This window comes from Protopterus annectens, chromosome 4.part1 (assembly GCF_019279795.1).
Source record: "Protopterus annectens isolate FY-2018-M chromosome 4.part1, PAN1.0, whole genome shotgun sequence".
NCBI lineage: Eukaryota > Metazoa > Chordata > Ceratodontiformes > Protopteridae > Protopterus > Protopterus annectens.
In genome coordinates, this window is record NC_056734.1 from 176,969,907 (window position 1) to 176,995,097 (window position 25,191).

A 25,191-nucleotide genomic window follows, 5' to 3' on the forward strand; every position below is an offset into this window, starting at 1 on the left:
AAATGGGTGTAACTAAGGAAATTATTTTTTTGAGCAGGGATACAGGATCTGAATTGCCTATAAATAGTAAGGCCTTGTTAAGTTTAATTTTGGTGGCCACAAAAAAGCAATTACTAGAAAACTGAAATCAAAATCTAAACCAACCATAATTGAAGTAGTGAATGTTACAACAGAGATAATAAAAAACAGGAAGTGTGATACTGAGAAAAGGGTAGGAGCAAATTATACAGAAAAAAATGGAAAGAGGCCAACACTAAGGGACTCTGGCTAACAAAGTTTGCAGATGACTGCAAACTGGGAGCCATTATTGAATCCCCAAATGATGTGGATATTCTACAAAAGGGCCTTACAGAAACAGATGCTTGGTGCCAGAGCCATGGGCTCAAGCTCAATGCCAAGAAATGTATAGTTATCCCCTTTGGGGAAAAAACATGTACCAGTGAATTATCACATAGGTGGCAGTACACTAAACACCGAAAGTGTGATAAGAGACTTAGGGACACAGGTGGACAGTGATCTCACCTTCAATAACCACATCGCCACAACAGTCAGGAAATCCTTCTATGTGACATACCTCATCACTAAGGGCTTTTCATCCAGAAAAAATGAGGTCATTGTCCCACTGTACTCATCCCTCATTAGACCCATTACAGAATACAACGCCCCATTTGGTATGTACCTCTCAAGACATCTGCAACAACTGGAGAGGCTGCAGAAATACCTTGCTAAAAGAATCACAGGCCTAAAGCAGATGCCCTATGCTGACCGTCTTAAAAACTCCAGCTATACTATGTCGCATATCGTCTACTCCGAGGCGATCTCTGCTTAACATACAAGGCCATGTCAAACCCAGAGCTGCTGGACATGCTACACTTAAAGAAATCCCAATCCCTCAGAGCCACACGCTCCAGGGATCCAAATCTTGTCATCACAATAAATAAAACATGCTGGAGGGATAGGTTCCTGACTCAGAGACTCCCCAGACTCTGCAATAGACTGCCCATACATGTCAAGCAGAGCACCTCTTTGACCCTCTTCAAAAGGAACCTTGATGATTGGATGGGAGAAAGGAAATTCACCCTGGGGATCACGTCAGTCTCCCTGCTAGACAGGGGTCCAGGGAAGTAAATAGTGTGGGAAGAAATAGCCAGGGAATTGTTATGGCTAGGCTGGTATAGGCCCTAGGGCCGATAGCCTAATACCAACCTATGAACCTAAGACTGGGAACAATAAGTGCAGAAAAATGTTTTGGAGGAGGAATGAGTTTAATGAGAAGGCAGGAACTGAATAATTTACATAATGCTGGAATAAGTATATGGTATAGTAGAATATATATGATGTACAATGTTTCTAAATGTGAACATGTTAATATGGTTTGCTTATTTTTATATAAATGCAAGTATGCCCATGTTACAAGTGATAACTCAATAAAGGTGTTAAAAAAAACACTTGTCTGGCACCAACTGTAATGCACAACAGTTACACCATTGTATGTGACCTGTTTCCTTCTTCCATGGTACATGCCCTGTATAACCAACCACTAAGTGTACCTACCAACTACATGTAGAGCGCTAAGGTCTCATAGTAGTAGGCCCCCTGCACTGTTGATGCAGGTCAGATATGTGCCATATGTTTGAATAATGAGAACTGCCGAAGTGATACACAGGCACATTATATATAATGCTTTGGCCATTACACCACCTGGCAGTTAAAGGATGGAAACCCTACCTACTGATGAATTGTAGTCCCTGTGGACCAGCTGAGGCCATGGTGGTAATATGTGTAGCCTCAGACTCCCATGAGTTCAGGGAAATGGGCTATGCTGTAAAATGCCTGCAAAGCAATGGCGGTTTCCTCTGGAGTCCTAGAGAGCCAGGTATGGTTCTCCACATTCTGCAACATGATACCCAAGGCTGAATCTTGGGTTATGCTTGATGTATCCTGTTGGTTTCTGAAGGATCCCTGTAGATAAATAAGTTAACTTTATATATATCTTGGCTTGTACTCAAAGTTCCATACATCCCCCTTGATTCTACTTGTGGAGACACATAGGTTCATAGGTGTTTACTAGGCTAACAACCAGAAGGGCGTTTTTAAGCCTTGCTACGCATCCCAAATCTCTGACAAGTTCTGGCACCCTTGATAAGTGTGAGCAGGGCTTGGGAGATGAAATGTTTACAAGCAGGGGCTGGGAGATGAACCATTTACAGGCTGCCTGTGTCCATTTGAGATAGTTCTACTAACTCTCTTAAAGCACTCATGTCTTTCAGACAGGAAGATCATATCTGCTGGTCTGTTAGGTGTTGGTATGTAAGGCACTGACCATACCTTCTGAGATGGCATGGATAGCTGCAATGTGTAACATTGTGAGCACTGAATCTGATGGATGCCACTAATTCATTTGGCTATAGCTGCTGTGACAATACATATTCACAGTGTGCACCAAAATTCCTAGCTGTATGCCATCGTTTAATACCATTAGTTTCATAATATCTGTGCCTCCTTCGAATGGAATTGTCACTTCCAAATCATTAGGCAGTCATTTGCTATCTGTGTGTCTGAATCATCCATGTCCTACAGATTACTGCTATGTTGGCTAATTTGTGATTCACATTGCCATAAACATCCGTGAAGCCTGCCCAGTCTGCTTAGAGTCCAGCTTTGACCCAAGTTCTACATGAAAAAGGTCCTCTAACTAATCAGTCTATCTGAATAACAGATGAAAAATAAATAAAATAAATAAATATGGCCGCTGCATTGGTTTCAAGTTTTAATTAATTTTGCTAATGTAGCATATGTAACTCCATGAGACTGTACTAAAAAATACAAACTATTGTCTGAGATTCAGAAAGGTTTACCACAATAACAGTCATAACAGTTTAACATGGCAGTTTTTCCCTATTGCAGTAAGCCTTTCTGATTCTTTGACTGCCATACCACTGAAGTTTTTCCCTGGTGGGGCCCTCATTGTGGACTCTGGTCTCCTAGACAGAGCTGCATGATAATGCAGCAGTCCAATGGAGTGACTAATGTCAATTAACCACGTGTTCTCCCCAGAAAATGTTAGCATCTCCTGAGTTGCACTGAATGATTTAGAGAATCCCAGTAGTTCCTGTTGCTCTTCATTTTTGTCTCAAAGAATTATTCAGCCACATAAAATGTCACTGTTGGAGGGAAAACTAACTACCACAAAAACAAAGAGGTCACCATTCAGTCCTATGGACTCACAGTGCAGACGCAGGAACATTCAGCAAAGATGAGGGGGTGGGAAGTGTTAGTCTACGTATGTGTCTGGACACGTTTGTATGTAGGTCTGTAGGAACATGACTTAAGCTGCATGAGCATGTGTGTGTGTGTGTGCCTGTAAGGTTATTGCAATGGGGTTATGTACGAAATGGAGAGTCTGGATATGTCTGTGTTGTAGCATAACGGAGGAGTGTTACTGTGAGTGAAATTGATTGGGGGGACTTGTTCATAGGTTCATAGGTTCATAGGTTCATACTAGGCTATCTGCCCGAGGGCATTTACAAGCCTAGCCCATAGTTTTGTGGCTTACGCCACCCTTTTAGTATGGGGAACTATACCCATTATTTTGCTGTGCCTCTGTTGAGCAGTGACACTGAGGTAATCCCTGGGGTATATCTGCGATCTCCCATCCATTGGTCAAGATTTCTCTTGAACAAGGCCAGCGAGGTGCTCTGCCTCACATATACCGGGATTTTATTCCACAGCATAGGGAGTCTTTGGGTGATGAATCTATCCCTCCAGCACGTCCTATTAATAGCTGTGTCGAGGTTTAAGTCTCCCGCCCTTGTGGCTCTGACGGATCTAGATTTTTGAGGTGAAGCATATTCATCAAATCTGGGTTTGACATGGCCTTGTATGTTAGGCAAAGGTCACCTCTGAGCAAGCGGTAAGCGACTGAATAGAGCTGGAGTTCTTTCAGTCGGGCAGCATAGGACAGATGTTTGAGACCCTTTATCCTTTTGGTGAGGAACTTTTGTGGCCTCTCCAGCTGCTGCAAGTGTCGGGTCAGATACATTCCGAATGGGGCATTGTACTCAATCATTGGTCTGATGAGTGATGAGTATAGGAGACTATGACCTCCCTTGATCTAGATGAGAATCCCTTCATGATAAGGTGGGCAATGTAGAAGGTCTTCCTAACTACTTTAGCTACATGGGTGTCGAATGACAGACTACTATCAACCTGGGTCCCCAGGTCCCTGATAACTTCTTCTGTACTCAGTGGATTGCCACCTATTTGGTAGCTAGGGGTAACCTTGTTTTTCCCGAAGGGTATGACTATGCATTTTTGGCATTTAACTTTAGGCCATGGCTCTGGCACCAGTTATCCATTTCTGTGAGACCCTTCTGAAGGATATCTGTGTCAGATGTGTTTTCTACTATGGCCCAGTTTGCAGTCATCTGCAAACTTTGTCAGCCATAACCCTCCTGTGTTTGCTTGTACTTGGAAAAGTAGATGCCAAACAAGAGTGGGCCCAGGACTGAGCCCTGTGGTACACCACTTGTGACAGGCTTTGAGTCTGACATGGCGCCAGCAACTCTGACCCTGTGGGTTCTGTCACTCAGCCAGTTTGCAACCCATCTTGTGATGTATGGGTTAACATTTAAGCTGATGAGTTTTTCAATGATACCCGAGTGGGGTATTGTATCAAAGGCCTTCGCCAGATCGAGGTAGGCTGTATGGACTGCCTTTCCCTCATCAATGGCTTTGGTGACTGTTTCAAAAAAGTCAACCAAGTTTAGAAGGCATGATCTGCCTTTGACAAAGCCAAACTGGGATGGATCCAAAGTCTGCAAATTCCCTATGTCTTTATTTATGAGGTCCATTATGATCCTCTGTTCCTTGATAGTTGCTTGTGTATGCCCATGCGCATTGGTGTCTATTTGAATGAGTGTGTGTAGGGGATGTCTTTTCCAACATAATGCTTAGGCTATTAGGGAGAACTCTTTTGTCATCAGGTCTTAACAGCACCAGTATATGTTAGTGTGTGATTCAGAAACAGGCTAATGAGCTGATAATTAGGTATTTTATATTGCAGCTATAGCTCACTTTCTGTGTAACTTGACTGAACTGATGGAGCATTTACAGAGTGGGGTGACCATTTTCTAAATCCCAGGGATTTTTTTTTAATTTTTTCTATCTTCTTCTTTTACATGTGGCTTGATTTTAATGGCCTTTTGCCTAAGCCATATATAAAAATTGTGCAACAGACAATATAACAATATACTGGGTTATTAAACAAACAAACAAAAAAGTTCTTAAACCCAGTAAAGCATGCCAATATACACTTTGCTCAAGAATTAAAAACAAATGGTTTTCCTGGTAGTGCTGGCATTCATTATTCTTTAAAACACAACTAACTGTCCATCCCAGGACTAACTGTTCTTTCACTCCTTGGAAAGAAGGTCAAGCCTGGGGGCGGGGGGGGGGTGGGTTATTGGCAAGGTGTATATGGACATTAGACTAAAATAGACTTAAAAATCCCAGGTAGTTTATAAGACATGCTAGTTACAGTTTGATGTAACAGATATATAATAGTACAAAAAAGAACAGAATTAAATAATTACAAATATATATATATTGAAATAATTAATGAAACAACCACTAATGAGACAACTAAACAAAAGTAAATACATTAATTTAAGTTATATACTTATCGACATACTCTTCTATATTTATCGCTATCTTTACATATTGCAGATCACAGTCCAGCCTATGTAGCATCACAGCTACTTTAACGGCAGCAGAGTGTTAGTGGTAGAAATTAAAAAGATATTTTTCCATGCTTACTTTAATAAAGTGAGATCTCCCCTCCTCCCCTTCCTTCTCATACACATTACAATGAAGCGCTGAAATGGAGCGTTGAATTTTTAAACATCATCCTTTTTTAGACAGAGGGTGGCCACGGTGGTGCAGCGGTTAGTGTTGCCACCTCACAGCAAGAGGTTCTCCGGTTCGATTCTCGGCTGGGGTGCCTGTTGTGCGGAGTCTGCATGTCATCCCTGTGGTCGCGTGGGTTTCCTCCGGGTGCTCCGGTTTCCTCCCACATCCCAAAGACATGCAGTAGGTGGATTGGACACACTAATTTGGCCCTAGGTGTGAGTGCGTGCATGTGTGTGCTTTCTGTGGAAGGTTGGGCGCCGGGCTGGCAACTCGACACTGTAAAACTCCATTGCCAATCATGAGCAGACAGATGATCCGTTGTGGCGACCTCTGACTGGGAAAAATCGAAAGAAGAAGAAGATTCTTTTTTAGACAGAAAACCACTGTACTCTTGATTATAAATGTCATAAATCATTTTATATTTTTCATTGCTATTTTATTGTTAATAGTCTGAAACATACTAGTAGGATGAATTTTATGCTTTTTCGTATATAATTTTTAACAAATCTTATTTTGTATTTCATGCAATTAAGCCATGTCCTGGTATTCTGTTTTAGTAAAAAAATCAGGTTTAACTGCTCTGCAAAAACTGTGCTTTTACCTGATAATGCTCTCAATTTCAGTGTATATAATGTACAAGTTCATCTTTCTTGTCTAAGCTCTGGACCAGGTGGTGGCTGAAGAGGAACATGAAACTAGCACACTTTCTGTGTTAAGAAATTATAAATACACTGAAATCCATTGGAACGTTGATCCTACACAATCTGATACACAGTAAGTAAGCTGAAGTGAAAATATATAATCTAAGCATGGAATGCAAGCAGAACTGCATTTTCACCCCCGACACACACACACACACACACACACACACACACACACACACACAAAATGGAATCAGTAGGTACATAAGCACCACTGGAAGAATACTGTTTCAGTAGTGAAATGTTTCACTAGATGATTTTGGTTAGGATTTCTATCATTCATTTAGGTTGTACTCACATACCAGTATCATGGCCATATTAGTACAGGTGATTTCCAAACAGTTGTTTTTTTTACAGAAGGTAACCACATCAGTAAGTAGAAATATGAACATTTCTGTCTACTCACCAACTTTGTGAACAAGGGTGTGTTCTCCTCGGATATCTTCCTCATCTTCATAGAAAGGGTATTTATCTGCCATGTAATTTATTAGCCTTGGGGCTTTTCTAACCAATATGCTTGGTAGTTTAGATACATCGGTTTGTTCTTCTTCGTCTTCCTCTACATCAGGTTCTTCATCATAAACAACTAAGGACAAAAGTATTTTAGCATTAAGCAAAGCATCTTAAAATTAAGAAGTGCTTAGTAAGTTTAGTGGTTACCACCTTCTATTTTATCATTTTGAGCTGTAATGGAAATAATTTTTCTAATAGTTAGATGTATGTGCATATCGCTGCAAACAATATGATTTTGAAGTAACACTAACAACAGAACATGAATTAAAGTGCACAATTTCAACTCTAGATAAAATTACTCTAAGGCTTTAGGACTAAATACTTTGGTCATTTTTAGAATATATTGTACTGCTATCATCCGTTAGTAGGATGCCAAGTATTTTGGGACATAAAGTGAAGTGCAGCATCTGACATTTACTATTACCTGAACAATGTAAGAAAACAACTGCATCAACAGCCACGTGTAGAAAGTAAGGTTTTATGTTAGAAAATGTTACACTATGTTAAGATGAGCTGCAAATAGTACAGCTGCTGGGAAATAAGATGAAATAAGACGAAAGTTATGGTAACGTTGCTAACAGTCTGTGTGTGCACATATTCAGGAATAAGCAACATTTTCAGTATTAACATTTTTAGCAGCTATTGCACTGGGGTATGGATTCTAAAATGAACAATGCAAAATATACAGATTTTTTTCACCCTTGTTTCCCCGTATTACATTGTCAAGCCCTAATTTCTGCAAGAGCAATTGTCAGAGATTTGCTGAAGAGATTAGGCCTTATTTAGAACAATGGCATTAACCAATCCTTTAGGAAGAGATATTTCACCGCTAACAAAAAAGGTTCTGATAATACTCACTGGGCTTATTAAAGCAAATGTTAAAGGAGTAACAACATGCCACATGAAAAGCACTGTTAAGACTTACATGAATGTAGCTTAGGAAGAGCCATTTAAATAATCTGTTATAATAGTTTGCATCATTTATGAATATCCCAGTTATACCATTGTGAAATGGTAAATACTAAGGCACTGAGGAATAGCCAACAGTAATTAATAAATACTGTTTTAGCTTGATGACTGAGAAAGCATTAATGTTATTAAAAAAGTACAGATTTAATTACAGCTCACAACTTCTTAAATGCAATAACAACACACACCGAGTGATCTGTTATGATAAAGCAACAGCAATTCTTGGCTCGGGGAACCCTTGGTTCTCAGAAAGCAAATAAACTGAAGCAGACTGTGTGATGCATTCCTGTGACAAAAGACCCTTGTTCTGAATCCTCTACAATGCTCCTGGAAATGATACAAGGGCAACACGTGTGAAGTGGAAGAGGGAACCCCTTTGTCTAATGCTTTAGTTTTGCAACTAAAAAGCATTCAAGTATGAGTCACTTTGTTAGTCCCCAATGGCAAACACACACTTTGCAATCAGAATAAGCATTCCTCTTTGAATGGGGAAGTAAAAAAGCCAAGATATTCCAGTAAGTATAGCTACTAAAGCTAAAGTTACCCCCACTGTAAATCATTAAGGAATAGCAATGGTATTGGGAAAACACTGCTTTTCTTAGCTTGTTTATGTTAACAAGCTAAGTATTTCATAAGATTCATATACTAAATTAATACTTTCAGACAAAAGTAAGTTAAGAGTAAATGATACATTAAAAGTAATAATAAATTGCATATTACATCTGCAAGACAGAAACTGTATGAAGTTGAGAAGACCATACACATAAAAAAATTCACATGACAGAAATACAAAATGGTTCCCATGTAAGATTAAAGTGGTTCAGCTATGGGTCACCCAGTTCCAGCTTCTTGATGTGTGCATTGGCCATACACATTCTGTAATGTCTTTCTTGTCCTGCAGCATGGACATGTCAATGAACATCTCCCTGAAGTATTTTGCTCTGAGTAAGTGGATAGACAGCTTCTAAAACACATCCCCTTCACTTAGGAAAGGTATGCAGAACTTGCCTCTTCACTCTCTCTTCCCCCAGACCATCTATAGGGATATATCCTTTGCAACACTGGATCAGCAGCAACACATAATGTCATTCCAGGCTAATATAAAGGGTTTGCAATGTATGTGCTATAAATATAATAGATGCATGGTGGACTACATTACAATGGGCAAGCATACGCTGTGGGTACATACTGTAACCAGATATGCATGTCACTGTTGGATCTGCCAAGTGTAGTGTGCTATTGCTGAAGTACCATCGAAAGGAGTGCCAGTGTGACAGCAATGCTGACAGGCAATTGCTTTTCCACATGTACTTGCATGGACACACACACACACACACACACACACACACACACACACACACACACACACACACACGCACAAACATACACACACCAGCTGTTCATCATTCCAGGAATGCAAGATGTGTTGCCCATTCCTAACACTTTCACTCTTGTGGCAGGTGGCCATACCAGTAGCTACAAGTCTCTCTACCATTAGTGCTGCATCAACCATTATTACTGAGAGCCCTGTATTATGTGCATTCCTTTCTGGTATGGCTTTGCAGGGTCTCGGCACACATGCAGGCCATCCACTGCATGAACAGCAACATCCCCTAAAGGTGGACCTTAAAGGACATGGCTCAGCAGATACTGTAACACCCCTAAACACTTTGAAAGTTAAAGTGCAGCATCACAGATTGTATCTTGTTTGCTACCCCTCCTGCTCAGTACCTCCTAACTTTAGTCTGTGGTGACATTTCTCCTGGACTACACTTTGCCAGGTTACTTACTGAGTTCAAGCACTGCACAGATGGTACAACTCACTGAATGAGTTCCATGGCCAAGTGAAGCTTGCTAACCAATGCCAGTCTTAAGTCAATTGGACTTCTTTGGCCCAACAGAGCCCTGTTATGACAGGATCATTATGCCTTATACAGCCTATAGTGTTTGCCTGAGGGACATTACAGTAAAGGGGAAGGCATTTTCCTACTTGGAGTCTTGCTTCTGCAGTAGCTATATGTCTGGTTAGTGGAGCGGACTACATTTCCTGTCATGCACTGCACTGCACTAGTGGCCATTCTGGTATTAATGCTGTGGTATCCCACCACTTGTATGGCTCACACTGTTAGCTCAGGCTTGTACAGTAGTTGCTGCTGATGATTTTTGTGCAACATTCAGTTACTAATGCAAATGATGATAATAAGAGTGGGTTTAATTTGAAGACTAATATAAAAGAATGAAAGCAGTTATGATTTTGGGATTCTAAAAAAAGGATGGTACAAATACATATTTTCTGTTCCTTGCCGCTGTCAGCTTCAGAGTGTCACGTCTTCCAAGAAACCCATAATGTCCAGCATCATTAACAGTCCTAGGCCATCTGCATTAGGATCTGCATGATAAAGGACTCATGACAGATATGTCTCGACTGCTATGAAGCAAGCTGTCTCCCGTGGCACACTGCCACTGAACTGGTTATAATTGTGGTACAATGTGGTACCTCCTGGAGTGGCATAAAAACTTTAAGTGAAAAAGTTTGTTTCTTGTTTGCATGATTGCACAGCACTGCCTTGGTATCAGACACACATTTTCAGAATAATATGTTTGATAATGGACATTGAAAACAATATAAATGCATGTACTGAAAATTAGCATTTCTATTTAAAGCTACATTATTCATTCTAAATCCAGATCTTCTAAACACAGCAGCATATACGTATACAGACAACCACAATCTGGCTAAATATCACAACTTTAATGTAAAGCACTGAAGTTCCAGTAAAATATAAAACAAAACTCTACTTACGCAGACAGGTCCTCCTGTTCAGATCGAGTCTATAGCCTTCACTACAACTGCACTCATATGATCCCAAGGTGTTCACGCAAACTTGTTCACAAATGGCACTGTCTGCTACACATTCATCCACATCTGAGTACCGAATAAGAAAAAAATACATTAACAACTGTGGAATGATTGCAGACAGCTGTCTTAGTAATCAAAACAATTTCCATTAAAATGAGGACAAAACTTGAAAATTTACTCATAAATGCTATGTTATCATAGTTATCAACCATCTATCAAACTCTCAAGAAATTTTACCTGACATAAAATTTGACAATTTTCAGTAACAGTGACTGAGTTAAAGCCTTTCAGGTATAGAGGTTTTCTACAGCAGTTTCAGATATAGTTAGATATTGTACAAGGCAGCTGATTCTGAAGAGCAGCAGTCATGAAACCAAATGAGTAACTTTTTCGGATGTTTTTGTCAGACCCTTTAAATCTTCACTAGTCATTCATGAATGAATAAGGAGTGTGTATACAATATGAACATGGAGAAGGTCTTTAAGAAAGCATGAGACCTGGACGTATGTTGATTTGTATGCAAACATGCCTGAAATGTAGATAATGTGCCCATGAACAAAAAGCCAGCAGGGTCTGCAGAGTAACATTATGATGTAGTTGTGTAAAATGTTACAAATCAAAAGATGAGTTAATGGGTTCAACACCAACTGCAAGCAATGAAAGTCACATCAAATGAGCCACATATAAGGGTGTTACAGATATTAAGGCAAGAAGTTACACAGACATGAATCAATGTTCCTAGCAACTGCAACAGTGTGGATGTTAGAAACAGGCATATACTGAACTTATGCAAGCAATGGGTGATTGATTCATAAAGTTCATCAGAAGCTAAAATTTAAGGATCAGGCCTGGCATGTTCATCTACTGCTTCTTTCAAATATTGCAGTTGTATAATATAGCAATAACCCATGCCTGGGTGTGGGTAATGCTGGATTTACCCACGGTTGGTGTGGTTTTGGTCACGACAGCGAAGCCCGACTAGCCAAACAAAGCCAACCGTGGGTACATACAGCATTACCCACACCCAGAAGTGGGTTATTGCTATTATACAATGACATTATTTAAGAAAAAAATAATTACTTTTCTTAAATAATGGCATTGTATAACGCCTCATTGCTGCCCTTCCACAGCTGTCTGGTATTCTGCGGCAGTTCTGATGTACTGCGCATGCTTGTACTTACGCAGTACATCAGAGCTGTGGGCAAAAGCAATGGAGAAAGCAAGATCTCCGTTGCTTTTTACAAACTGTTTTGCTATGTTAAACTCATTTAACATAGTGAGGCAGTGTGAAGCAACGAAGATCTTGCGTTCTCCGTTGCTATAAAAAAAAGAGTTATAGTAATGGAAAAAGTCCGGGCGACCAGACCTTTTTCCATTACTATAACTCTAATTTACAACGTGCATGCTGACCAATCAGCGTGCACGTTTTTGAATATTTAATGGGGAGTCATTGCATAAGGATCAGTTATCTGCATCTATGGTCCATCAATAAAAGCCTCCATCAGCCATGGATTTGGTTTCAGTCAACTTCAAATCTTCATTTGTTAATCTAATTTATAATTCTAATCTTTACTGAAATAAGCTCTTAATCAAGGTCAAAAGGAAGTCAGAGTCACATGTCATTTACACAGCAGCAGAAATTCAGTTCATTTCAGTAAACAATTTCCTTTACAGAGAATGTGTTGACTATTAACAAGACAGAGAAGGAATAAAACCCTTCCACTTTATAACAAACACCATCAGGGAAAATCTATTCACATGTCTGGAAATGCCTTCCTTATTGAAAGATAAGGTAGCATATTTATATAAATCCTCACCTCAGTAACAAATGTGAGTAGTTAAAGAATGAATACTGCAGTCAACAGATATAAAACTTTTGTTTTAGTATAAATTACCTTTTAACAGAATGCTGTACTTAGTGACTTTGTATACTTTGAAAAAATGGTACTGATCAATCTAAAATATTTTTTGTTACCTCACAGAACTAGATGTTATAGAATGGTTATCTGAATGAAACAGCTGTACATAATTTTCAGACAGTGTTTTGTACTGTTTAGAGTGGTTACCTACATGGATAAAGTTTGAGAATTAATTGATATGGTGACTTTTACTATAACGCATTGTACTGTGCAGGCTGGTGGTGAACTTTTTGGGAGGCTCCCTTTCTTCACTGTGGTGTGACTGTGGAGTTGGTATATATAATTTTGGATTGCAGAGGCTTGATCCCCTAAAATAAAGATTTATGTGTGTTTGAGTTTTTTGGCTCACAATTTTTAGTGATTTTTTTTTCACATTCACAGAGGGGGAAACCATTTAGAGCCGTTACCTCTCATAAAGTTATTCCAAATTCAAATTACAGCCCATCCCATTTAATTAATGTCATCATTTGAATGCAGAAGTGATGTGAAAAAATGCATTCCAGGTAATAAAAATTTCAGTAACACAGAGGTGGGCAGATCTACCGAGCTGGATAGGGGAAAATAATATTTCATAAAACAAACTCATTCTTGATAGTGGATTCACATTATTCAGATTTTAAAGATGCACAGTAGGAACAAACTCAAGTGCATAAACTACAACATATTTGCTACAGGGGACATTTTAGCAAATTACAGAGCAAATATTACTCTGCTCTGACATCAGAAATTATTCAGATCATGGCACTGCATAATTTCCGAGCAGTATATCACTATCACATTAGTGCAAGGTGGTGAAGGCAGAGCTTGACACCAACAAAAACTGTTGCCTAATTCACTCTAACCACATGGGATGAGTTCCAAAAATTTAAAGATGTATGGCTCCTCGGTTCCTGTGTAGTTTGTCATGTGTGTCATTGTTCTCTTTTTGTGACCAGTCATTTTGTCTTGGAAGTACATATGTCCAGATTGCCTTAAATAAATCTGGCAACACAGTGAGCATGTCAGGGGCATCGGACCTAAATTTAGCTCTGAAAGGCAAAACTGAGAACATCAAGGACATTTTTTAGAAGTGGAAAAACCAAAGGCAATTAGACAACTGCCTTGTAAGTAAGATAAGCTCATAGGTGATTTGTTAATAGTGACTGTTTAACTTGTATAGGACAGTAAAAAGAATGAAGGACTACTGCAAAATCCTCTGCAAGTTATCTGATGATAATGTTATTCTGAAGTATTGGCAAAAATGGCATGTGAGCTGGCTAGCCAATGCAAAAAGGATAACCTTGAAGTAATCACCTTGAGAGAAAGCTCAAAGGGGATATCATCCAATGTAATTCTGTTGTAATTTTTTTGGCTGCATGCGCTAGGATGTCACATTATTAAAAGTGAAAGGGCTCACAGAATCAGAAGACACAATACTTATTTATTTTTATTTTATTTGACATTTGGTGACTGGGAATGTCTGACTGGGTCAGAAACTCATTTTCAGTGGAAGCCCGGGAAGAAAAACTTGACAGTACAGTAAACATTTTAAACAATATTAACATTAATATTTGCATACATTTTTAAACATAGATATATGAACAAAATGCATTCAAGACATTTGCATCACCTGAAAAAGATGAACCTTTAGCATTGTTAATTTAGTAGGTTGACAAGTACAGTTTAGAGAGATGACAATGACTAAGCTCTCACGTAAGTTTTTGGTAATAAAAGTTTTAACTTTTAAATAGTAGGGGGTTTAAGAATAGTATGAGAAAGACCAAGTAAAAGAAGTAAGTAAGTACATGGATAGCCTATGAGTTTAAGATGAAGAGGAGATAGTGTAAAAGGTTGCTTTGGGCTGTATTGAGGGAGTCAACAGTAAGGTTATGGCAAAGAATAGTTATGTTTGTGTCTAGGTGCAAGTGAGATAGCTGATCAGGAAGAAGTGAGAAGTGGGTGTGGGGGGTGAAGGGAGGTACTAACTGTACGCTTAAAGATAAAAGATAAGTAGAGGGCTTAACAGTGAATTTTATGAACTAGGTCATGTGATGTAAGAAGGCATAAGGTTTTGAGGAAAGGAAGGAGGTATAGCTAATTAGTGATACTGGTATGCATAAGCTTAGGAGCAAGTGCAGACGTGGGTATTTAGATTGTAGTCTTTCAAAGTTAATTTGAAAGTCTTAAGGGATTTAATTTCACTAATATTTGGTGGGATGCATTCCATAATTTGGCAATGGTGTAGAGGACTACATGCTCTGCCCAGCTCTTTTTGCAGGTTTATATACTTGTAAGACTAGTTTATTTGTAAAACGAAGGGTTCTGGATGCTATGTAACGCAACAAGACAGGTTTCAGAGCAGGGCAGCTATCTGAGTTATAAATGATTTTGTGAGCCTGAGAGAGTTGTATTAGATTTAGGTAGTTAGGGAAGTCAAGGTAATTTAGTTTTTTTAGGACATCACAATGGTAAGGTACCCCTAACTTTGGTAAGGTACCCCAGTTGCAAATCTAGCAATTTAATGATAGCATGATTGTAGTTTATTCTTTTTTATGATATGAAGGTTAGTAAAATGGGGGCTGCATGTAGAAAGGCAGGAAGTAGGAGGATACTGGCAAGGGTTATTTTGATGGAAGCATCAATGACCTGTCTATGTCTATACAGTTTACCTAGTTTGATATGTGTTTTTGATTATGTCAGATATGTGCTGATCAAAGGTGAGCTTGTTATCTATGGTGATGCCTAGTAGTTTTGCATGGGTTACTATTTCAATTTGAGTTTTATTTTGTGAATATAGTTTGAAATCCAATAAATTCTCTTGTCACCTTATCAAAACAGTTTGACCATCAAGAAAAACAATGGCTTATTTTGCTCCAAAGTGGGTGCTATTCCATACTCATTGAAAGGGTAGAGCTGTGAGTTGTTCAAGATTATTCAAGACAACTGTGTCAAAGATATAAAACCCCATACCTTGCCCAGTAAATCTTAACTCATATTGCTAAATTCATTTCATTGTGTCCTCATTATTTCATTTGAAATCTCCCTTTGCTGAAAGACTGCATTCATTCATTCATAATTTCTATGGGCAAAACACATGAACTTAGAAAGTGCAGCCATAATGGAGGAGTACACAGAGTGCACCCATGAATTTAGCTACTGTTATAAAAAGGTTTGCTTATCAGCCTTCTGGCAATGAAAAATAAATAGTTATAAACTCATATGTTTAGTTTACACTCTTGCACTAACTCTTATAAAGTTGTATTGTTAAATGGGGGTTGGCAAAAGTTTAATGTTGGTTTCTTATGAAATCAATAACCAACGAGGATGGGATGAATCTTCCCTTAACCTGTTATAATGGTGAGGGTTCTGGGAACCTACCAGTTATTATTTATTTATTTACATTTGGACTGGGTTAGTCTCACAAGGCAAATGGACTCTTTTCATGGGAGACTGGGGTGGTAGTCATACTGACTAGAGGAAATTAGTCCAGGCAGCAGGAAACTTCCATTATTCTTTTTGACAAGTGCCATGGGATCTTTTACAGTCAATTGAGCTACCACTAAATCAATTAGATGGAGCCTTGGTTTAACATCACTTTCAAAGGATGAAAAAAATAATCCTTCCCTATGCATAGCAGATACATGTTTATGTTAGGTTATACATAGGTTACATTCTGCCTCTTTACCAGAGTGCAGTTTGTGGGTTTATCAGGAGTGCAAATACTTCATAATGTATGCTTTCATGTATACTTACAGTAATTGTGGATCTTAATATTGTACCAAAAGGTTTGAGAGCATTTAAGTTCCCAAACAATGTAGAGGAGAGAATGGAGTTTTACAATGAACTTTTATGTATTTTTGACAGATGTTGTTTTGATTTGATGAGGGCTATGATTAATCAAAACACTGAAGAAATGGAAAAGTTGTTTAAGCAGATTACAGATATTAATGAGTGTATTATACATGATTTATTATTTACAGTGAACTCTGAAAGGGAAAAATATTACAATTTAAGGAAAAGTATAGATGAGAAATGTGCAGTCATTATTAATAGAAAGAAAAGAAAGATTGAGAGGGATTTGTTTAAATACAAAGGAAAAAAGAGTTATCCCTTACCTAAGGTTGACAGGAAAAATAATAATAATGAACAAAATGACACATTACATGAAGAGCTTGAACAGGTCCATGGACCAGATGATGTGGGCATAGTGTACAGGGACATAACAGCAATTCCCTCAACAGAAATGACCCTTTAGAATTTCCGCCCCTTCACAGATCCAAAAGGATAAGAAACAGGAATCAAACACAGTACAACCCAGCATATGGATGGGTGGGGGGCATGAGGGGCGGAACAACACGATGGGGGAGATTGTGGAAGCTACATCAGAGAGCTCCAGTATTATCAAGGATGGGTCTAAACATACATATAACAACGTTAATATTTTTAACTACAGCATATTAATTTGACACATAGGCATTCTGACCTGCTCTCAAAAGGTCTGAAGTTTATTCCACACAAGAAATGTGACTTAAGTAAAACCATTACTGATTTAAAATTGTTTGTACGAGAAATCAGTTTGAAGATTGTAGGGACTCAGAGTCCTGTAGTACATTTGAATAATGAACTTAGAAGGAAGAGCTCTTACAACCCCCCCCCCTCCACCCACAACTGAAGAATTTTGAAATGGTTGTGGAGAATGAACTGTGAAGGGAAATTAACAAGAATAAGTTTAGCTACAACCTTTTGTTAGATGAGAAGGGTATTTTGGACCAATTGAGATCTAATAAGAATATAAGAGTAATGAAACCTGATAAGGGAGGGGGGATTGTTATCATAGACAAAATCATCTATGAAAGTAAAATGCTAGAGGTGTTGAATATGATGATAAATACATTACTGCTTCTAGAAATGAGATAAACATAACTTACAACAAGATAGATCTGGCCCTTAATGATATGTTACTTGATGGGTCTATTACTTTTAATACTTTTTTCTACCTTAAAAATGAAAGACCTAGAATACCCTCTATTTTCAGGATACTGAAAATACATAAAGATGTAGTGGACCCACATTTAAGACTGATTGTTTTAGGAGAAGGATCCAAAAACAAACCGCTAACAAAGTTTGTTGATTTTAAAGTAAAAAATCTATGGATGAATGAAAATGAAATTTTGAAAAATTCTTGGGATATTTTAAGAACAATCACACCTGACCTGTTTAATAAGGACATTCTCTTTGTGACTATAGACATTGTCAATCTATTTAGTGTTATACCTCATGACACTGGCCTACAATGGTTTGAGGAAGGTCTTGCTTTGAGAGGTGGTGAGTAATGATTTTCACGTTTGTGCTGAATTAATAGACCTGGGTCTCAAGAACAACTATCTTTTTTTGAAGGTGAATTTTTTTTACCAATTGGAAGATGTGGCTATGGGGGCGTGTTGTGCATCCACGTATGACAACACCATTCTTTCAATGTGGGAACAGAAGCTCATTTTTCAATCAGGTTCTGCATCATGCTGCTCCTTATATAAGAGATACCTAGATGACATCTGTTTGTTTTGGGTAGACACCAAGGAGAAGTTGTTAGAATTTATAGGTTACATTCAGAACACGACCAACTTTCTGAGCTCTACTACTTGGATGTCACCATCCACAAACTACAAAATGGTTTTAAGTCTACAATTCATAGGAAAAAACTTCTCTAACTCTTTCCTCTATTTTTCAAGTGCACACCCAATCAGGGGTGTAGCCAGAGATTTACATTTTGTACTCAAACCTAATGTTGCTGCCCCCACTACCCACTTGTCAATTTAAAAAATGTACTCAGCCCTCAAAATGCTACCACCAGATACACGGGACGAAGCACGTTATTTTCAACTGTTACAATTTATTTCCATAAAAAGCTAGTTTCAGAGGTGTATTCCTTTTGCACAAGAACTCTTTGTGTACTGCTATACTGTGAATATTTATTTACATGGTTCTAAACATTCTGTGCTTTTTGAGTGCTGACATTTGCAAGAGATGCTCAGAAAAAAATGTACTCATTTCAGTACACTGAGTATGCCAAGCTACACGCTTGCACCCAATGCACCAGAAAAGAGGAATAGTTAAGAGACAAATGGTTAGGGCCAGCAGAATGTGCTCAGTAGGCAGTGATTCTGAAATTGAATCAGCTTTCTTAGAAAATATGTTCCTGGAACGGGGCTACCCCCCCCAGCCTTAATTCACAAAAAAGAGATGAAGTTTCTAAAGAGAGGTCTGGGAAATACACACCCATTTTGGGTATTAAAATGGCTGGGGGTGGAGAGAACTCTCTTAATGTAGTTAACAATGATGTCAACCCCTACCAGACAGCTTTTGACACTGAGTATAATGGCGATGCAAACCTAATTAAAAAAATAGTGTTAGGTGAATGGGATAAGTTTGTAAGGCTGACAGATATCAGCAGATTACACAACAAAACAGTAGATGTGATTTTTAGAAAAGGTCAACATGAAAAACATTTTAGAAAAGCAAGGTTTTGTTAATCGTAAGAATGACACCACTAAAAGGAAAGGAACTTAAAATGTGGGGTGTGCCAACAGTTTCAGTTTATTTGTAATAAGGATAAAATCTATATTAGTAGTCGAAATAGGTTTATAGAAGGGAAGGTCTTTTCTAACTGCAACACTTCAGGTGTGGTGTACCTAGCTCAGTGCAAACCATGTGGTGTGTTCTATGTAGGAAAAACTGAGCATACACTTAAGAGAAGGGTGTATGAGCATTATTATGACATTCATAATTGTTCATAGGTTCATAGGTTCATACAAGCCTATCTGCCTTAGAGCATTTATAAGCCTAACCAGAGTGTGTTTGGCTTTCGCCACCAATTTTAAATTAATTTTGCTATGCCTTTTTTTGAGGTTAGTATACTGTGCCTCTGTCTAACAGTGACACAGAAGTGATAGCCGGGGTGAACCTACGATCTCCCATCCACTCATCAAGATTCCTCTTGAAGAGAGTCAATATGGGACTCTGCCTAACCTGGACTGGGATTTTATTCCAGAGTGAAGGGAGCCTCTGGGTTATGAATCTGTCCCTCCAGCATGTCCTATTTATTTCAGTGCTGAGGTTCAAGTCTCTCGAGTGCGTAGCTTGATGGGATTTGGATTTTCTGAGGTGCAGCATGTCCATTAATTCCGGGTTGGACATGGCTTTATACGTCAGGCACATATCGCCTCTGAGCAGGCGGTATGCCACTGAGTAGAGCTGGAGTTTCTTTAACTGGGCAGCATATGGCATCTGTTTGAGCCCTTTGATCCTCTTGGTGAGGTACTTTTGGGGTCTTTCCAGTTGCTGCAGGTGTCTGGTAAGGTACATCCCAAAAGGGGCATTGTACTCAATTATGGGCCTGATGAGGGATGAGTAAAGAGGTATGATGACCTGCCCTGATCTAGATGTGAATCCCTTCATGATTAGGTGGGCTATATAAAATGTTTTTCTAACCACTTTGGCCACGTGGTTGTCAAATGAGAGATTGCTATCAACTTGGGTCCCCAGGTCCCTAATGACTTCTTCTGTACTTAATGGATTACCACCTATGTGGTAATTTGTGGGCACTTTGTTTTTGCCAAAAGGGATGACTATACACTTTTTGGCGTTTAGCTTGAGGCCATGGCTCTGGCACCAGTTGTCTGTTTCTATGAGGCCCTTTTGGAGGATGCTTGTGTCGGCTGGAGAGTTGATTATGGCGCCCAGTTTGCAGTCATCTGCGAACTTGGTCAGCCATAGTCCTTCCATGTTGGCCTGTACCGCCGAGAAATATATACCGAACAAGAGAGGTCCCAGGACTGAGCCTTGTGGGATGCCACTTGTAACTGGTTTGGAGTCTGACATGGCTCCAGCAATTCTAACCATGTGGGTTCTGTCCTTGAGTCAGTTTGCAACCCATCTAGTGACATAGGGGTTTATATTTAAGCTGGTGAGCTTATCTATAATGCCCGAGTGGGGTATTGTATCAAAGGCTTTTGCGAGGTCCAGGTAGGCTGTGTGGACCACCTTCCCCTCGTCAATGGCCTTGGTGACTGTTTCAAAGAAATCGACCAGGTTTAAGAGGCAGGATCTGCCCTTAACAAAGCCAAACTGGGTAGGATCCAGTGTCTGTAGGTCCCCAATATCTTTATTTATGAGGTCCATGATGATCCTTTCCATAGCTTTGCAGACCAAGCTAGTCAGGCTTATGGGGCAATAGTTTCCAGGATCCGTTGAGGCACCACCTTTGTGGAGAGGGACCACTGTTGCTGTACGCCACTCTTTGGGTACATATCCTGTAGTAAGGCTAAGATTGAACAGTAGTTTTATGTTTGGGTTTAGCTCTTCTTGGAGTTCATGTAGGATGCAGCCCGGGACACCATCTGGTCCCATTGATGCTGTGTTTTTGCTTTGGAGAGGGCGGCTCTTACCTGAGCATCTGAGATGTCAGGGGGGCAGCACTCTGTTGGGATAGATATTTGCCCTTTTGGTGGGGAGAGGGGGGAGAAGTTTGCACTGAACCTGTCAGCTATGATGTTGGCAATGTCTGTGGGCTCGGTGTATTTTTTGTCATTTTGGACTAATTCTGAGCATATCTGGGAATTCCCACCCAGGTTCCTAACATAACTAAAGAAAGCCTTGTGATTATCCTTAGTGTCCTGTGCAATTTTTCTTCGAAGCTGGCCTTAGACGATTTTATGAGTGCCCGTAGTTTTTTGCTAATACTGATCAGAGATGCCTTCCCTTTTTGGGATTTTGCTCTATCATGTAGTAGCTTCCTCCTTCTATTGTATAGTTTGTTTATGGCTGGGGTCCACCAGACTGGATGTCTGCCTTTGGAGGATTGGGTCTTGGTTTTATTTGGAATTGCATGATCCATGCATTCCTGAAGGTGTTCATAGAATGCGTTTATAAAGGATTCTGTGGTCTGGGCCGTATTTTCCACAGGCCCGGGGGCTTTGAAGGATTTCGCCTCGGTTTTGAGGCGTGTGAAATTTGCTTTAGAGAAGTTTTTCACTGTGTTTTTCTGGGCAGGGGGTGGGGTCGGGATGTGAATATCCAGTGAGATTAGTTTATGGTCTGATCTTACCAGTGAGGGATACACTTCTGGTCTGGAGCATAGTGTCCCCATGTTGGTGATGATCAGGTCCAGTATGTTTTTCCCTCTTGTGGGAGTGGTAACAAGTTGTTCCATAGCATTTGAGTTTATAAATTCTAGGAACCTTTGGGCTAGGGTGTTGGAGCTAGAGTAATGCTCCCAGTCTATGTTTGGGTAGTTGAAGTCGCCCAATATAATGGTGTTTGGAGAGACCTTCATATTTTCCAGTATTCTCAGGAAGGCCAAGTGGGGTTCCTGTGTTTGAGAGGGTGGTCTGTAGCAGGCTATAAACTGGAAGGCAGTTTTACCCACAGTTATTTGCATATGGATAGTCTCTGATGCTTCGTGCTGTGCCACCAACCTGGAGGTGTGGGTATCTTTGACGAATATTGATACTCCCCCTCCTCCTTTTGTGGTTCGGTCCAAGTTTTGGTGCCGAAAAGCATGGTATGAGGTATAACCTGGTAGTGCTGGGGTGCTCTCGGGAGCCTTGAACCAGGTTTCTGTTACTGCACAGATATCGATGTTCTCCATGCTAAGGAGAGTTTCGAGTGCGTGCATCTTGAGGTTTAGACTTCTGGCATTGAGTAGCATTACTCTTAGTTTCTTATCCCTTGTAATACCTATGGAGGTGGGTTTGTCTTTTGAGCCTTGCCTAAAAAAGGCACTATGGGGGTAGCAAGAGCCTTTGCCAATATCTGAAAGCCCAGGGGTGCAAGCCATCCCTAGCGAAGCATCGTGGCTTGTCGAGCATGTCATCCCAGGCTGACAGGCATTGGATTCCCTTTGAATGACACCAACACTTAAGCCAATTGTTGAAATTGATCATCTTGTCTTCATATTGTGGCATCATTCTTGGTGAGGGTAAGATGCTACTCAAGGTCAGGGTCATACCGGCCTGGTCTACATGCTCAGAGAGCTCCTATATGTCTCTTTTCATGTAGTCCAGGAAGGTACGTCTCAGGTCATTCACACCAGCATGGACAATGACTGAGTCATATTTGTACTTGCCTTGGAGTGACCTGAGTGCTTGTGTTATGTGGCGGATCCTAGCGCCAGACAGGCAGCTCACCGTGACCTTCTCCTTGTTCAGCCTGGTGAGCGGGACGTCAGTGTGCCTGACAATAGAGTCACCTATTACAAGTGTATCAGGTGTGTTGTTTAGCCTTAAGGGCTATGACTGTTCAGCACACTGGCTTTGTGAGCTGTGTGTTGCATGTGTTTTGTTTTGGGGTAGCGGTTGCTTGGGTGTCTGCTTTGGAGGTCTCTGCTGCTTAGGCAGATTTTTATTTAGAGCCTCCGAGTATGTTTTTGTGTGTTTATGTGTTTGGTTTGTTGTCGTGGTAGGTCTATGTGAGACTGGAATTGTAGTGAGTGTGGTTTCCTTCTCCTCCTGACTGGTTATGCCAGTACTGAGTTGAGAGAGCTTAGCCTCCAGTTTGGCTAAATGGTTGCATCTCTCACATGTGTTGGAATTTGTTGGGAGGAGGAGAGGGTTGTCTGTACATGAGGCAGTTGTAACATTGCCTCAAGATTCCCAGATTCACCAGCTGGACTGGAGAGGAGATTGACAACTGACCTTTGGACATGCTAGAATAGTATTGGGAATTCCTTTATAATTGAAAAAAAGGGCCAATGGGGAACAAGGTACTCAAGGGGAGTTTGTGAGGGTGTAGTGCTTTTAATTTTTTAGAGCTGACTTATATAATTGCTTTAGTGAGCAAGTGCCAGGTAACTTAAATGCAATGTGTTACAGGTAACTTAAATGCAAAAACGACAAACAGTAACTTTCTTTCAAGTGAAACAAGGAAATAAGTACAGTAAGCAATGCAGATATCACTAGGGATCCACAGAAGTGCTGAAAGGCCGCGTTTTATATGGAATTAGCGTTTCAGGGAAATAAACAAACAACAAGCATACAAAAATCTAGATTTAGCAGGCCTGGATCTAGTCTATGCTACAGCAAACAAGGTGTACCAATTTCAGTAAGAAACAGTTATAATATGCAGTTACTCTAAGCCTCTAACCAGAAATTCCCTGCTCAGAAGGGCAGAGTCCAGCCTCTCCTCCCACAAGAGTGCAGACCGCAATCCTTCTTAACGTAAAATAACTGGCCTGAAGCCCAAGTGCTTAAACCAGAACTAATACACTTTTAGAATAACAGACACTAAGCTCTCAATCAGCAGTTCCCAACTTAGAAGGATGTAAGCTACCTGTCCTGCCACCACAGTGCAGGCCACAAACCTTCCTAATGTAAAACAACTGGTCTGAAGCCCAAGTGCTTAATCCAAAAGACTTAGAAATGATAACTACACTTTAATCAAGTTACTACCAGCAGTAATAAATACAACTGAATACTTTAAAGAATGCCTGGATTAGTGCTCAAGTTATACAAACAAAGCTAGATTCAGCAGGCCTGGATCTAGTCTATGCTACAGCAAACGAGGTGTACCAATTTCAGTAAGAAGCAGTTCAAATATGCAGGCACTATAAGCTTTAACCAGAAATTCCCAGCTCAGAAGGACAGAGTCCAGCCTCTCCTCCCACAAGAGTGCAGAACACGAACCCTCTTAATGTAAAATAACTGGCCTCAAGCCCAAGTGCTTAAACCAGAATTAATACAATTTTAGAATAACAGACACTGAGCCCTCAATCAGCAGTTCCCAACTTAGAAGGATGTAAGCTACCTGTTCTGCCACTACAGTGCAGACCACAAACCTTCCTAATGTAAAACTGGTCTGAAGCCCAGGTGCTTAAACTAAAAGGCTTACAATGAGTTACACCAAGCAGTAATAAATACAATTGAGTACTTTTAAGATGACGCAAAAGCAAAATAAAGTAGGAAAAAACACAAATACAGTAAAAGCAGATAATTTTTTTTTTTTTTTTTGGAAAGAGAGAAAGGAGTAGCAGAAACTAAGCTGATTGGCCTTCTCAAATGCTCTCCCTGTACTGGGTAGAATGAGGTAATGACACTAGACTGGGAGGAGGGTCCCAGATCAATTTTACACTAGGGGCAGGCAACTGCAAAGCCACCAACTATAGAAACACTATACCAACAGTGAGGGAGGGTGGGAAACAAACAGCAGAAATGTTACTCACAGCTGAAAAGCAGCAGTGAGCCTTTAAATGAAAGTTTTAAACAGCTAAAGGAGCCACTAGAAAAAAAGAGTTTAACTGCAACAAGTTATCATAAACAAACAACCCAAATGATGCTTAATAAGAGTG

General features: G+C 39.8%; 1 protein-coding gene across 1 annotated transcript in view; it reads right to left on the bottom strand.

Annotated features, from left to right (window-relative positions):
- Positions 1-25,191, bottom strand: part of LOC122801191 (multiple epidermal growth factor-like domains protein 6) — a gene marked incomplete at its 5' end in the record, with an annotated part of 1,094,182 nt that overhangs the window by 640,611 nt on the left and 428,380 nt on the right. Inside the window, 2 exons of the mRNA XM_044070750.1 lie at positions 7,018-7,197; positions 10,897-11,019. Of these exons, the coding sequence (XP_043926685.1) occupies positions 7,018-7,197; positions 10,897-11,019 (303 nt within the window). The remainder of the gene's footprint in view (positions 1-7,017; positions 7,198-10,896; positions 11,020-25,191) is intronic.